This window comes from Cinclus cinclus, chromosome 2, assembly GCF_963662255.1.
Source record: "Cinclus cinclus chromosome 2, bCinCin1.1, whole genome shotgun sequence".
In the NCBI taxonomy this organism is placed as follows: Eukaryota; Metazoa; Chordata; class Aves; order Passeriformes; family Cinclidae; genus Cinclus; species Cinclus cinclus.
Genome location: NC_085047.1, coordinates 44,631,038 through 44,645,312, shown reverse-complemented (window position 1 = coordinate 44,645,312; position 14,275 = coordinate 44,631,038). Strand labels below are relative to the sequence as shown.

Here is a 14,275-nt window from a genome sequence, read left to right as displayed (position 1 = left end):
TTTTGTGTGGAAGAATATATGTATGAAAGAAATTGGTTTTTAAATGATTACTTGCTTTCCTTCTGGCATTTTAGAGAATGATTTCTTCTTATTCTTTAATTTCCCTTTAACTTCTTTTTGAGAGATTTAGTTACAGCCAAATAATGCAATTGGCAAAATTCACTGGGCACCTTATTTTACAAATAGAAGTATAGATGTTTTAAAAGAGGGAGGGAGCACCTCTGCTGTGAAGACAGGCTGAGAAAGTTGGGGTTCTTCAGCCTGAGAATGCTCCAAGGAGACCTTATAACACCTTCCAGTGCCTCTAGGGGGATTAGAAAAGAGAGGGAAAGCAATTTTTCACACAGGCAGATACAACATGGGGTAATGGCCCCAAGCAGAAAAAGAGCAGATTTCGTTTAGTTATTCAGAAGAAATTCCTTACTTTGAGGGAAGTCAGGCACTGGGACAGGCTGCCCAGAGAAGCTGTGGATGCCCCATCCCTGGAGTGTCCAAGACCAGCTTGGGATGGAGCCCTGAGCAGCTTGGCTTAGAGGAAGGTGATCTTTAAAGTTTCTTTCAGCTTAAACCATTGTATGGTTCTATGATCTGTCAGTAATGACTGTGCCAGAAGAAACAAAATCTGGATTTTGGACAGCACCTACTTTATAAAAGTTTGCTATTTTGTATGTAAGAATTTTGCTTTGGATCCCAGATAACATGTTGTATGCAGCAGTTTATCCATCTTTAAGAGAGGCATCTTCCAGGCTGTTTAATAAGATGAATATTTATTCTATCACAAGGGATTGTGTAGAGTATTTTGAAAAGTACTGTTATTTAAAAGAGGTTGTGTATACCAAACCAGGAATTTCCATGACTACTTCTAAGTGCAAGCAGAGCAAAGTAGTAATGGTATTCTGTGCTACCTGTGATAGTCCTGATAGCCAAAATGTTGTGATTTCCACTCTTCCTTTCCTTCCAGTCTGCCAACGGTCATGCATCCTGTGTATTTCCATTCTCATGGCAGAGTTTTTATTTTAAAAAACCCCCAAATTTTATGTTTAGTAATAACAAAATGCTGCTATTCTCTAAGCAGTGCTTCTGCTGCAGGTCTAACTTTACCTTTTTAATGCTAATATGACAGAAGAACAGAGACTTGATTTTAGACACCAAAACCACTACCTATTGTTTCTAAATCTCAGGAATCTCCTTTTTCTGGTAAACATAGAATTACAGCATTACAGTAAAACAGAAGAAGAATGAACTCTTGAACTGTTGATTTTAGTCTGCAGTGCCTTCCAGTAGAACATGCACATAAGCAGTTAAGTGTATTATAGCTGAATAAAGTGAAGTGTGATTTAATCTTCCACATATTAACGAGGCTTCTCATCAGTTGTTTGATGAGGAAAGTACTGAGCATATTTAAAATTAGGTATTGTTCTGTGTTAAGAGAACTACAATATTTGGGAAAAGCAAGAGCTATTGTCTTTTTTTTTTTTTCATTATCTACAGAACCATGCCTGGGATATTTGGAAGAATTTCTTTAATTTGGAGACTGTGCATGAGTTATGATAGCATGCCTTCCAAATGTCTTCAGTTAACATTAGTCCTTTGCTAGGGCTACCCTAGTCAGTATCCTAAAATATGTTAAGATTTGTTGTGGCATGCAACAGGTGCACTCAGAAAGACCTAGTATTGAAGGCAAAGACTGTTTTCTTCCCAAAATGGCTTAATCCTGCTCACTTGGTAAGAATAACTGTTGGCATATTTTCACAGAATTTGAATACGAAGTGCAGAGTCATGGTCTAGTTATTTCACAACGGATGATTTAGTGATAGTCATAAAATGAGAGGAGGAAAAGGTAGAGTATAAAATATATAATATAAATGATATATGAAATTATGCATCTATTTAAAGATAGCTGAAGTTATGTCAAGATAATGTTGAAATACCTAGCCCTTAATTTGAAATGGAATATAGTAATATACTCTTCTCACAGCTGTCACATATCTATATTTTAATATCTGTGCTAAGATTGTGTATGACTACTCTCAGGAGAGATACTTGGTGATTTCATCTGCAGCAGATGCCATATGAAAGGAGCAAATTCTACTGCTTATGTACTTCTTGCTTTTCTCAAGGAAGAATACTACAAAGGGCTAAGTGTTTTTTCTTACTGCTTTATAAATATGTACAATTTTTCTGCATATCCTTTCAGCTCATGGAAAAGACTGACAGAGAGTACTACACTCTGGACGACATGTTTGTTTCCAAAGCAGCCAAGAGAGCACGCAGTGGGGAAGAGGAGGAAGTACAAAGAAGAAAAGCAATCCGTGAGCACCAGCAACTCACTGCATGCATGGAAAAGTGTCCCTACTGCTTTGATAGCAGTGAACTTTCTAAACATCTTATTATTGCAATTGGCACCAAGGTAAGAAAAAAGCAATTTAACACAAATGTATAAATAAAAATGAAATTATGTTAAAGTATTTAAAATTAAGAACAAAATTGCTTCTATGGAAGGATTTATTGTTCTGCATCTTCCTTTTCTTGCTCTTTCAGTTGATTCCACAACTTCATCAAGGGTGAGAAGGAAAAAGATATAAATCTGTCATGAATTTTAAAGCTAATCTTTGATGTCAGGACTTCATGTTTGTAGAAGACAGGAGTAATAATGAAAGATCTCAGTGCAGAGATTAAACTGTAGGTGGATTTGTGGAAGATTAAATCACACTTCACTGGAGGAAATTTGAACTAGTGAAGAACTGTATCTTGATATCAAAGAAACTTAGGTAGAGAATTCAATTTGTAAGCTTAAAATCCTTTGAAATAGACAGAAGTTTGGTTTGGAAACCTTTCTGCTTCTGTTAATGCTTTTAGAAGTTGCATAAATATTTGGGTTTATAACATCTGAAATACTTCAATATAGCCTTTTTTGTAATTTTCTTAATCTGCAGTTTTCATTTGTTATTGCTCTTTTTATTTGATCTGAAACTATAAATAAAGGAATTAGATGCATAGATATGTTTTAGGGTATATTGCATTCCTTTGTTTTAGAGATTATATATATATATATATATATAAATTGCGTATTAATACAGATGCATATCTATGTGTATATTTGTGTATATAATCTGTGATTATCTATCTAATAGATGGATAAATATACAGCCTGGTTTTGTCTGGGATAGTTATTTTTCTTCCCAATAGCTGATACAGTGCTGTATTTTGGATTTAGGATGAGTGTAATGTTAGTAAGACTGATATTTTTAGATGTTGCTAAGTAGTGCCCAGAGACTCTTCTGCTTCTCATACTGCCCCTCCAGTGAGAAAGCAGGAGAGGCACAAGAAGCTGAGAGGAGACAGGGCCAGGACAGGTGACCCTAGCTGACGTAAGGGATATTCCAGACCATATAACATCATGCTCAGTGGATAAACTTGGGGGAAAGTTGGCCAGGAGCCAGCGCTTGGGAAGTGGCTGGGCAGCAGTTGGTGGGTGGTGAGCAATTGCTTTGTGCATCACTTGGTTTGTACGTTGTTGTTATTATCATTGTTACTTAATTTCCTGTCCTTTTAAACTGTCTTTATCTCAACCCACAAATTCTGCTTTTTTTTTCTGGATTCTCTCCCCCTTATCCCACTGGGAACAGGGAGTTAATGAACAGCTGTTTGATGCCAGCTGCCTGCCAGTTAAACCATGACACAGAGTACACATTATAGATATATTTTTATATATATATTATTAAAAATGCATACGGCTATGAATCTATATTAAAGAATACTGGAATGCACTAAACAGTGTGATTTCATTACAGCTGTGATACCAGTTGATTTATAAGGCTGATATTACTGCCTTGGTGGTGGAACTGCTCTCTGGATACTACTGGTTCGTTTGAGCTGCTGGTGGATAATGGGCCCTTTTAAAAAGCACTGAAATTGCTAATACCTTGCTGGTATTAGCAGCTAATGGCTTCTGTTGGTTTGAATTTAGCAAATGATGATTTTATTAGCCTCAGCAATGGGAAGGTTTTTAATGCTGGAAAACTGGACACTTGAGTTTTTGTTTGCTTTTCCTAGGTGTACTTGTCTCTACCAAGCAGTCAGTCCCTTACTGAAGGTCACTGCCTGATAGCCCCTCTACAGCACCATACTGCAGCCACTCTTTTGGATGAAGACATCTGGGAAGAAATACAGGTCTGCTGACAAACTGTCTCATATTCTAACACTTTTGTAAAACAATTTTGTTGTGGATAACAACAAATAAGTTAGTATTAAGTCATAAGTTTGAATTTTCATGATCTGCAGTCTGGCAGCTCTATTCTGATTCCACTAAGGGGCAGAATGTTCTCACATTGTGGATGAAAATTAGTGGTCAAATATTAACAGGAAAGAGAGGCAGGGTAAATACTGAGGCAAATTTTCGATTTATAAGCACTAGAAGAAGTTTCCTGGAATGCTTCAGAACATGCATCCTTGGAGGTCTCTGAAACCATGTTAGAGGAATGTCTGTTGGAAATGAAGTAGGCACAGCTGATCCTTACAGAAAATAGAGTAACTGGCTTAATAGGATTTTCTTGGAAGTACCGAGGAAAATAAAAGAATTGTCAGAGCAGGCAGATCACCTAAAATGAAATACAAATATGTTGTTTACATATCTTAAGTTTTTAAATCTGTTTTTGGGTGGATATCAATTAAAAGAGAACTGTCTTACTCTTAAAAAGAATGAGATCCCTGTTTGAATCCAATTTTCTACCTTTTTTGAAAATAATTATTAAAATAAAGTGCCAAGCATGATGGGTTGTGCTTTCCAACTCTTTTATGGGGACATTTTGAAGATTGTGAGTTCTGTTTTCTTTGGAGATGGAAAATCAAGGGAGGATGTAACAAGCTTCTGCTTAAGAGATTGTCTGTGTTTGTCAATCCCCCACCCCTGCCATGAGGATTATTACAAGGGAGAAAAAATTTGCAACCTCTTACATTGAAATATTGGAGACTATATCAAACTAGAGAAAGGCTTCATTGTTGTATTTGCTGAGATTTAAAACTAGCATCACTTGTAAGTTTGTAATAATTTAAATAACATTGGTCTTGCCTCAGGTCTGGCAGATAGATTCTCTGACTTTTCAAATTTGCTCCCCACACTGAGTCTCATGTCTGATGTGGTTTTATATAGTAAATTATGCTCCCTTCCAGCCAGAAAGAAAAGGAGTTCTCTTACACATGACAGAAATGCCTAAGAAAGTTGGATAAGAAGCAAATAAGTGCAACAAGTAGGATCGGGAGGAACAAAAGAGCATGCAGAGAAGTGATAAATATATTTATCCTAGATCTTCTGTTTACCCTAAGCTCTTAAATAAACAATTATGATTTTTAAAATTGTATGAGAAAGAAAATAGGATAAGGAAAAGGTAAGCAAATGTAGTCCCTGTCTTCACCACTAGTCTTTCACTTGCTAAAAAAGGCAACTAGTTGCTAAAACCATTATCCTGTGATCCTGTGAATATATTCATACACAGCTTAGATGTTTCTTTGCAGCGAAGTATTTTGGAAAGTGATGGTTACATGACTTTTTTCCCCCCAAACTTCTATGTGTTACAGAATAAGGAGTCTGGAAAGCTTTAGCAAGAGTATGAGCAGAGAGTCAATGACTAAACTAACTTTAATGCCATAGACATAATTTTTATTACTGTTGAAGGGAAAGAAATGACCACACTTAAAGTGTTGTATGAAGCATGTGTTTTGGCTAACTATTTTTGCTGGTTTTTTTGGTTTTGTTTTTTTTTTAGGTTATATTGGAGAAAAGCTAAAAAATTTCCTTCATACTGTATGCCTTCAAGCTCTTGAATTTAACATATTGTGTAGTTTAGACGCTGATGTGCTCACTTGCCAGAGCAAATATGCATGAAATATTTTTAATATGAAAAGATACAAATCTTTGCACATTCTTTGTTGACTGAACTGTTGCATGTATTAATATTGTGTGCATCCAAGCATAAGCCAAACCTTCTTACTTCCCTTTAATGGATGGTTTTCTCCTTTCCAGTGCTAATTATTCTTGATGCTTTGGTTTGCTCAGAATCTGGAGGAAAAGCCCAATTATTTAAAAACAAGAAAATGCAACTGGGGAAAGTTAGCTAACATCTGCTGATATTCTAGGCTTTTTGGTGGATTTGTATTTCAATTAATGCTGCAGGGTAGCAGCTGTAATAGTCTTTCTCAGCCTTTGGTATCTCACCACATTGCTTGCTTGAGTGTGTTTCAGAAGTAGAGGTCTGGTGGCTGGAGTGAAAAGGAGAAGACAAAAAGTTGATAATCCAGAGTAGCTTGTTGCTCTGCACTGTTGAGTCCCATTTCAGTGTTTGGGCAGTGTCTTCTGGCTGTAATTCATCAGTTGCTTTGGGGGAATGATGGTAGCATTCTCTTGTCACAGCTTGGAGCAACTCATTAGTGAGGAAGAATTCAGGACACAAGGGCCTGGTTTGAAGAGCTTAAATGCCTAGTTTAGATACAGATTTGGTCACGTTTCTTAGACTCTGGTTTGATTCATGCTGAGCAAGATGGCAAAAGCATGGAGAGCTCAATTTCTTGTCCTGTTGCATTGAAAACCTGGTAGTGATTTTTTCCCTTCTATTTTACTTCAGTATTTGCTGATGTTGATGATGTGTATTTGTTTATGTATGTTTGATTCATCAACTCTCCATTTACATTAATACAAGAAATCTTAAAACTTTAGATGGCATTATCCTTTTTGTGGTGCTGTTTGTACTTCTGAGCATTGTTAATTGGGAAAAAAATACTAGTGCAAAAAGGACTACCTATGAACTATGTGAGTCTTAGGACTATGGAACCTTGGCTCCTATGAGGCTCCTACCATTTCAGTGATTTCTTGGTTTACCCTGTGGAAAGGGTATAGAAGCATGTGTAAGACAAAAATCTTAATTTTAAAAAAGAATTTTTCAAGCTCTTGAGAAACTTTCAGAAACTTTCTCACTCTATCAGAAAGTAAGATTTTTTTGTGCACTTGAAAATGAGTTTGAATGACTCTCAAAAATCATCCCTTATTCTTGATAATTTGTTCAGCATCTGAACATTGCAAGCTATAGAATGACGCTCTTGCATACCTTGGATGTAAATGTCAACTGTCAAGAGCCAGGAACAGCCAGAACCAGCTGCTCTGCAGGAAAGCAAGTCAGGGCTTCAAGGTGTTGGGCAAGGCAAGTGGAGGAGGTAATCTCATTGGCAAGGCACACTCCCATGGTACCAGGCCAGGAGTGTTCCTATGGTAGTAGGCAAGGTCATCCATGGCCCAGTGATGGCCAGGCAAGTTTATAATGATGGCTTAGGTGTGAGATGAAGTCAGGGCCAAGAACTGCCAGGCACTTGTCTGGGCACAGGCATCCCCTGAAACAGCATAAGCAAGTACCAAAAGAGACAGCTTGGTCTTAATTGCAGCTCCTGAGTGACAGGGGGCCAGGTCCACACTTCTCACCACTCTTTAATACCCCATCTCTTTCTGCTGGATCCAATCTAGTTCACAACTGCAGCACATCAGAGCTATCCACCTACATGGGCAGCCAGAGCCCCAGCAGGTAGAAGAGGCTGTAGGGTCTCTTGGGTGTGTGCAGGACACTGGAGCTATCAGAATTGTTAACTGAAATACACTTTGAATAGGTGCAGCACCTTATCCCCCTGACAGGGAATTGTTAAATGTAGGTTGAGGCCAATGCATTGAGTATTACATTTGCTTTGCTTCCATACAGTGAAGATGGATTTATTTTTTGAGGCAATTATTAATATTTTACTTAAAGATCAAACATGCCTAGTGGAAATACTTTCCTTTTAATTTTTTGTTGTTGTTGTTGAACTGTATAATTGGAAGGAGTTGTAGAAGGGTAATTGTAACTATAGTCAGTAAAAGCCAGGTCATTACCTTCTTAGAAATTGCGAGCTTGGGACCTACTGTTAAAGCCATGTTGTTTTATGGAGCACTACAGTTAAGAAGTTCAACATTGTTTCAATTTCAGCTCTAAAAATACGTGGTATTTCTTAAAACTAAGTTTATATTGTTAATTATACTGTGTATTTCAGAACAGTTTCCTAGGATTCCTATGTTTTTATCATACGATATATAGTTAATATCAAATTAGTAAATAATACAGAATTTTCCTAGTATGATTGCTACTGTTTTCCATTTTATTGTTAGTTTATTGCAAATATAATATGCTAGTGAAATAATACATTATATGTGAAAGTTCTGCAAAATTGGTTTAAAAACACTTTCTTTTTTCTTTAAACAGATGTTCCGAAATGCATTGGTGAAAATGTTTGAAGCTAAAGACTTGGACTGTGTGTTCCTAGAAACAAACATGAGTATGAAGAAGCGATATCATATGGTATATGAATGCATTCCTCTTCCAAAAGAAGTAGGAGATGTGGCTCCAATCTACTTTAAGGTACATGAAAATGTTTTTTCTGAAGTAATTTGAAAAAAAAAAATATATATATATATATAATTAATCTGTTTCTGGAAAACATTTTTGATATTCAGGTGGTATTTTTTAAAATACGTATTCTTTGATCCTTCTTCTGGATCCATTCTCTGCTAATATTCCTTGATCTTAAAATAAGCAGTGTGAAATAATTCAGTTTTTCAAGTAGTCAGTGGAAGGGCTGTTTTTCACTGAGCATTTGTCCCAAGTCCCCCTGCACTGCAGATACTGGAAGAAGATGAGAGAACTGTAGTCTCTTGAAGTCCTTTAAGGATTGCAGTACTTCTTACTTGAGTGCTGTAGTATAAACTTAAAACACAATACACTTGTGCCTTGGCAAGCATTAAATGAGAAAATGGTGTTACCTATTTTAAAAAATACCAATGTAGATATTGTTTCACCCCCATTTTATTTCAGTAAGCCCAAATGTTACATGTGTCTCAGGCCTCTGATGAACATTCTACAGCATGATAGGTATTTCTTCTATAGCTTTTCTGGTCTCTTTCCCTTGACCTTTTAAGAAAAGGTTCATTGAGGCTTTTGCCTGGAACTCCATCCTTTCAGCTTTCAGCAACTGACTCATTGTTTGCCTTTTATAAGTAAATTATTTTATTTGATTTTTGAAATACTATTTATGCTTTCTGGAAATAATGTGATTAGGTTTTGATGAAGTGGGGCAGCAGTATGGTGAATAACAATGCAGTAACTTTTACCACATTTGAAACCCTCTGCCTGTTAGATCTGTCTGCTGTGCTTCAGGTGCTGGTAAAACTTGTGTTTTACCACTGTACCCAATTCCATACTAGGGGAATACAGAGTCAAGTGGGTTTTTAAGGACAATCGTCCTTCTAAGCTGTATTCTTTCAGTTTTTAAAAGAGAAGTAAGACTCATTTAGTGTAATGAATTCATAAGTGATTTTGTATGGAGTGCGTAAAAGAGAATATAACCTTTTATTTGAAACTTGTGTCCAGCAAAACTTAAAATAAAGAAGAAACAGAGAAACTGACTTAGGTGGGTCTGAAGATACCATCTGATGTCTGTAAAGTAGCTTGTGGAAATGAGAAAGGTTACCCAAAAAAAGTTACTTTGTGTAGAAGTATTTGTTACTTGCACTACTACAATGTATTGCACTACAGTTGATTCTTCATTTGCTGTATGAAGGACTATTTTCACCTTTAGATAAAATCATTTTACAGAAAGCTATAATGGAGTCTGATGAAGAGTGGTCCATGAACAAGAAGTTAATTGATCTTTCTTCAAAAGATATTCGGAAATCTGTAAGTAATGAAGTGTTGTACCCTGAATTTATCATAAAATTCTTCTAACATTTTTCCATTACTAATTGTTTCAAAGAGAGAAGAAAGGGAACACAATTAGATTAGGGCAGAAAATGGCATAGCTATGAGGAAAATTACCAGTCTGCGCTCCTAGCTGACATTATGGAAAAGATTCCCATTTATTTCAACAATTGGTGGACTAAGCTGCCAGCATTAGTTAAGAACAAAGCTGATACTTTGAGGACACGTACTGGCATAATTTTCTTGATTAACTTAAAGAATTAGGGTAGATCAAAGATTTGCAAATTACTTTCCTTGAACAAATATGGTGTGTCTTTTTTATTAACCTGGAACAGCCATTTATGTTGCTAAGTTTATGAACTGAAAATATAAATAGCATTATGAATCTTTTTATTGTAAAACAAGGGAACAGTACCCGCTCTGTCTCCTGGATACTGAAATGAAACATCTTTTTATAAACAAATCTTAAAGGAATAATGCTAGATCTGTTAGGTTCAAAGATTGTTCTGTAATTTTAATACTGAGGCAGAAGATATGTATTATATAGCCATACATTCTTGTGACTATTGCATATTTATGGAAGGTAGGCCAATTTTCACATTAAGTCAGGATGGTTCTTTACATTAATACAATGTATCTGAACATAAATTGTTACACAGTTGTGTGATTTTAATATTATTGTAGGGTAGGAAATATCTGTAGGCTTCAAGAAGATCCGAGAGTTTGTCTTAGAGACTGAATTGAGGTTTGGGAATTTGGGAAGTTGTACTGGGAAATGGTGGTACCTGGCTGGAAGATCAGACATAGCTGAGACATCACTTAGTGGGTGGATTGTGTGCATAAATTGTGAGAAATAAGACAAAGCTGACCTTTGCTTTAAGGTGTCACCTGCCAACCCATTTTTCATTATTTAATGTTTTTTTTAAAGTCCATTTAAGGTGTTAAATGTTTCTTGCTATGCTACAGTGCTTCTCTATATTAAATCTTAATTATTTTTAGAGTCAGTATTTCAAGTGATGTATAGAACATGCCTCCTGAAAGTTGTATGGTTATTTAGACTGTAGCAGAGGAAATGTTTATGAATTAGAGGCTTTGTAAATCTTGCCAGTACGGAAACATCCTCAACAATAAAAGCAGTGAAACATAACTTGTTGTAGTGAAACAGCAGAAATGACTTGCAGTACTGTAGCAATAAAAGGATCTTTGTTGTGGTGGATATCCAGTGTCTCCCCACCCCCACCCCAGGCTGACAGAATTATTGTCTGATTTGGCAACTTAAGGATAATATCTGTCCATTCACACAGAGAGGGTTTCTGGTAATCTGCTGTCCAAAAAGGTGTTTCCCCTTCCCCCTGAGTGTCACTTTTCTCACTGGATAAATATTTCCTATTAACAGTCAACATCTTGTCTTTAATAAATGCAGTTTGCTAGTGGTTGTCTTAAAATCTCTGTTACACTTATGTAATTTAGAGATATGGAGTCAGGGAGGCATTTGCCCACTGTACACACTGCAGCCTGGTGTGCCCATCTCTTACCTGCTATAGCTGTGGCCTCTGGAATTTCTGCCACCCCACCCATCCTTTCTTCACTGTCTTTTTGTCCAGTTGCTATATGTTGCTATTTTCCCTTACTTTTCCTTTACTACTGCTTTACTATTTCTCTGTTGCAATTTTATCCTAGGTGTAGTTGGTTTGAGAGGTAGTTTAAAATAAAACGTGATACTGTCAACTGCAAAACCATGTTCAAATTCATTCTCCTGTGGGGAGGTTGACTAAATGCCAACAATGTTTGTTAAACATCTGAAAATGTGTTTTTGCATATGTAGATTCCTAAAGGGTTGCCATACTTTTCTGTGGACTTTGGCCTTCAGGGAGGATTTGCTCATGTGATTGAAGATCAACACAATTTCCCTCATTACTTTGGAAAGGTATTATTACATAAAAGATTAATTTACCAATTATACTCTGTTTTGGAAAATTTAAGTAATTAAACCAGGATGCTGCTAGAACAGTTACTTTGATGTGCCCTATCTGAGTTTATTATCTCTCTTTTCTTGAGGAGTCGTTTTATCTTAGCTTGTTGAATGAAGTAGTTGATTTTTTCACTAGCTGATACTGAGATTGTGATTCTAAATTTGTTTTTCTGTTCATTTGATGTGAACTGCTGATATTTGACATTATAGGCATATAATGTTATAGAAGGAAGATACTTGCATCTACTTTAGAATTTTCATGGTCACAGTATTGATACATAGGTGCTCTGACACCTGCTTGTATAAATTCGTGTGCATACACATACAGACTCACAGACAACTACTACCAAGACCCTCCTGTGGTTAAATTGCTACTCATTATATGTATGTATATACAGGGAGAGCTGTAATAAATTCTTCCATTCTTTATTATGTCACAGAAAACATTTTCTGAAAGAGTCAGTGTTGCAAAACCATGAAGAGTGATTGGGAAGAAATATAACACTAGAAACAGCAAAGCGCAGGCAGCTTTCTTTCTCTGAATTCACCTTAATCATAAATGCACTAATGCATTAACAGTCTTGCAATGTTAGGATGTTTAAGCAGTACATCAGTCTGCTGTGCTTGCAAGAGTTTTGCTGAGGCAACCATGTAACAACTGCAGTTCTATGTTTTAATTGGCATATTTTTCAGAATTTCAAGTTTTAATTAGCACTTGAAGAAAATGGACAGCTCATAATTTGAAAATACATATTTCTTTATTCTGTTATAAGATAGTGTTAGGTAATATGGTAATTTTGTATTTATTGTTATCTATCTTGCTTTTACTTGCAAAGGAAATTATTGGTGGCATGCTGGACTTGGAACCAAGGCTCTGGAGAAAAGGAATCAGACAGAACTTTGAGGAGCAGCGGAAAAAGGTGTTGCAGTTTGCACAGTGGTGGAAACCATATGACTTCACCAAAAAGAAAGAATGAGAACAACCTGGAGTCAAGGACTATATTAGCCAAGAATTATACTAAAGGATACTTCAGGTGTTAAGAATAACACCAGTGTGTTACACATTGTTAATATACTTTAAAATGTAGGATATTGTTTAATTGCTGATGATCTGTTTTTGTTTCGGACACTGGATCACATGTACCTTCAAGCCTGAAAAACTAGATTTGTACAATGAGTTTAGTTTTTCCTTTTTCAGCTAAGCCAAAAGGATAATATCCGTGTGGCCATTTGTGTTCTTAAAAATATAACTTTTGCTTTTGGAGTTTCTATAATCTTTGAGACACCTGATATTTTTTAATATTGTTTTAAGCCAGTGCTTAATTATCATGGTCAACATTTGTTGAATATGGTGTACATTTTAAGAACATTTTGACTAATACAAATACATTGCTGCAGAAGCAAATTGTACAGAAAATAGTCTGATTTTGTGTCCTTGTGGTCTTTAAATTGAGGTTATTGCAGTAACACAAACATTCATGAAGGATGTGATTGAAAAACTTGCTGTTGTGCCTCTGCACAAGGATGAATGCAATTTTTTGTACTTTCTTTCAATATGAAGTAGTGTTTTTCAAGCACAAAGGATAATGAGACAGTCCATTGGTGGTGGCAAATGACAGTTTTAATAGTAACAGTTACTTTTAGTAACAGTGAAAGAAGAATCTCAAGGGAAAATGCTCTCTGATGGCCAGCAAAGAAGAAAATCATTGCAGGGATCTCCCTAAGTGACTCTTCTCCCCTGGGAATCCCCTCTTGTGCCACAGGTGGTTTTTGATAATACTTTACCCTAACAGTTTTCATCAAGAGCAGCTCAAAATCCCTACTTGTTTTTCCTGCTTGTGATGTTGTTAGAACTGGTTGAAGCATGCTCTGACCAGAGGCATAAGTTGCATGTTAATTGATTGTTAAGCATGGATGTCACTAGGAAATGTCTGCGTGCTATTTCAAGGACCATTTTCCATCATTTTATTTGCGAGATTTGTTTTTTTCTTTTGTGTACAAGATACAAAATGAGGGTAGGGAAGTGTGAGGTGGGAAAAGGGTGATTCTTGCATCAGTGTCCACCACTTCCTGGGGAAACCCCGACATAGCAGGCTTGGGCTTTGCAGGTAGTGAGTTAGGAGAGCAAGGAGAACAGGATACAAGGACAGAAGAACATGGATGGAAACATTGCAGCAGCACAAGGGAAAGGGTGCAGACTTGTGAACAGAAGGCTGCAGTGCTACAGGGAGAGGCTACAAACGGTGGAAGGTGGAATGCCCTTGGTATAGGAGAGGTTAAGGCTTTGTGTAAGTGTCTCAATGTGCTTCCTGTTCTTTTTCTGCTGAGCTATTGCTCTATTGACTATTATGAACTGCTCAAATTAAGAAATGGATCACTAAATATTACGGGGTCGAATAAGTGTTTATTTCTAGTCCCTTGGTGGTCTTCTGCAGCTTTGCTGAAGATCTGGTGCATTCCCTGTTCCTACCTCACTGCCACGTTTCGGCAAATAAGTCTGGTAGACATAGAAATCTGCTGTGTTGTGAATTATTTT

General features: G+C 36.5%; 1 protein-coding gene across 1 annotated transcript in view; it reads left to right on the top strand.

Annotated features, from left to right (window-relative positions):
* Positions 1–13,326, top strand: part of CWF19L2 (CWF19 like cell cycle control factor 2) — a 60,965-nt gene extending 47,639 nt beyond the window's left edge. Inside the window, exons 14-19 of the mRNA XM_062514630.1 lie at positions 2,198–2,410; positions 4,057–4,173; positions 8,277–8,432; positions 9,666–9,746; positions 11,593–11,694; positions 12,576–13,326. Coding sequence (XP_062370614.1) covers positions 2,198–2,410; positions 4,057–4,173; positions 8,277–8,432; positions 9,666–9,746; positions 11,593–11,694; positions 12,576–12,716 — 810 coding nt within the window. The 3' untranslated portion in view covers positions 12,717–13,326. The remainder of the gene's footprint in view (positions 1–2,197; positions 2,411–4,056; positions 4,174–8,276; positions 8,433–9,665; positions 9,747–11,592; positions 11,695–12,575) is intronic.
* Positions 13,327–14,275: the final 949 nt, after the last annotated feature.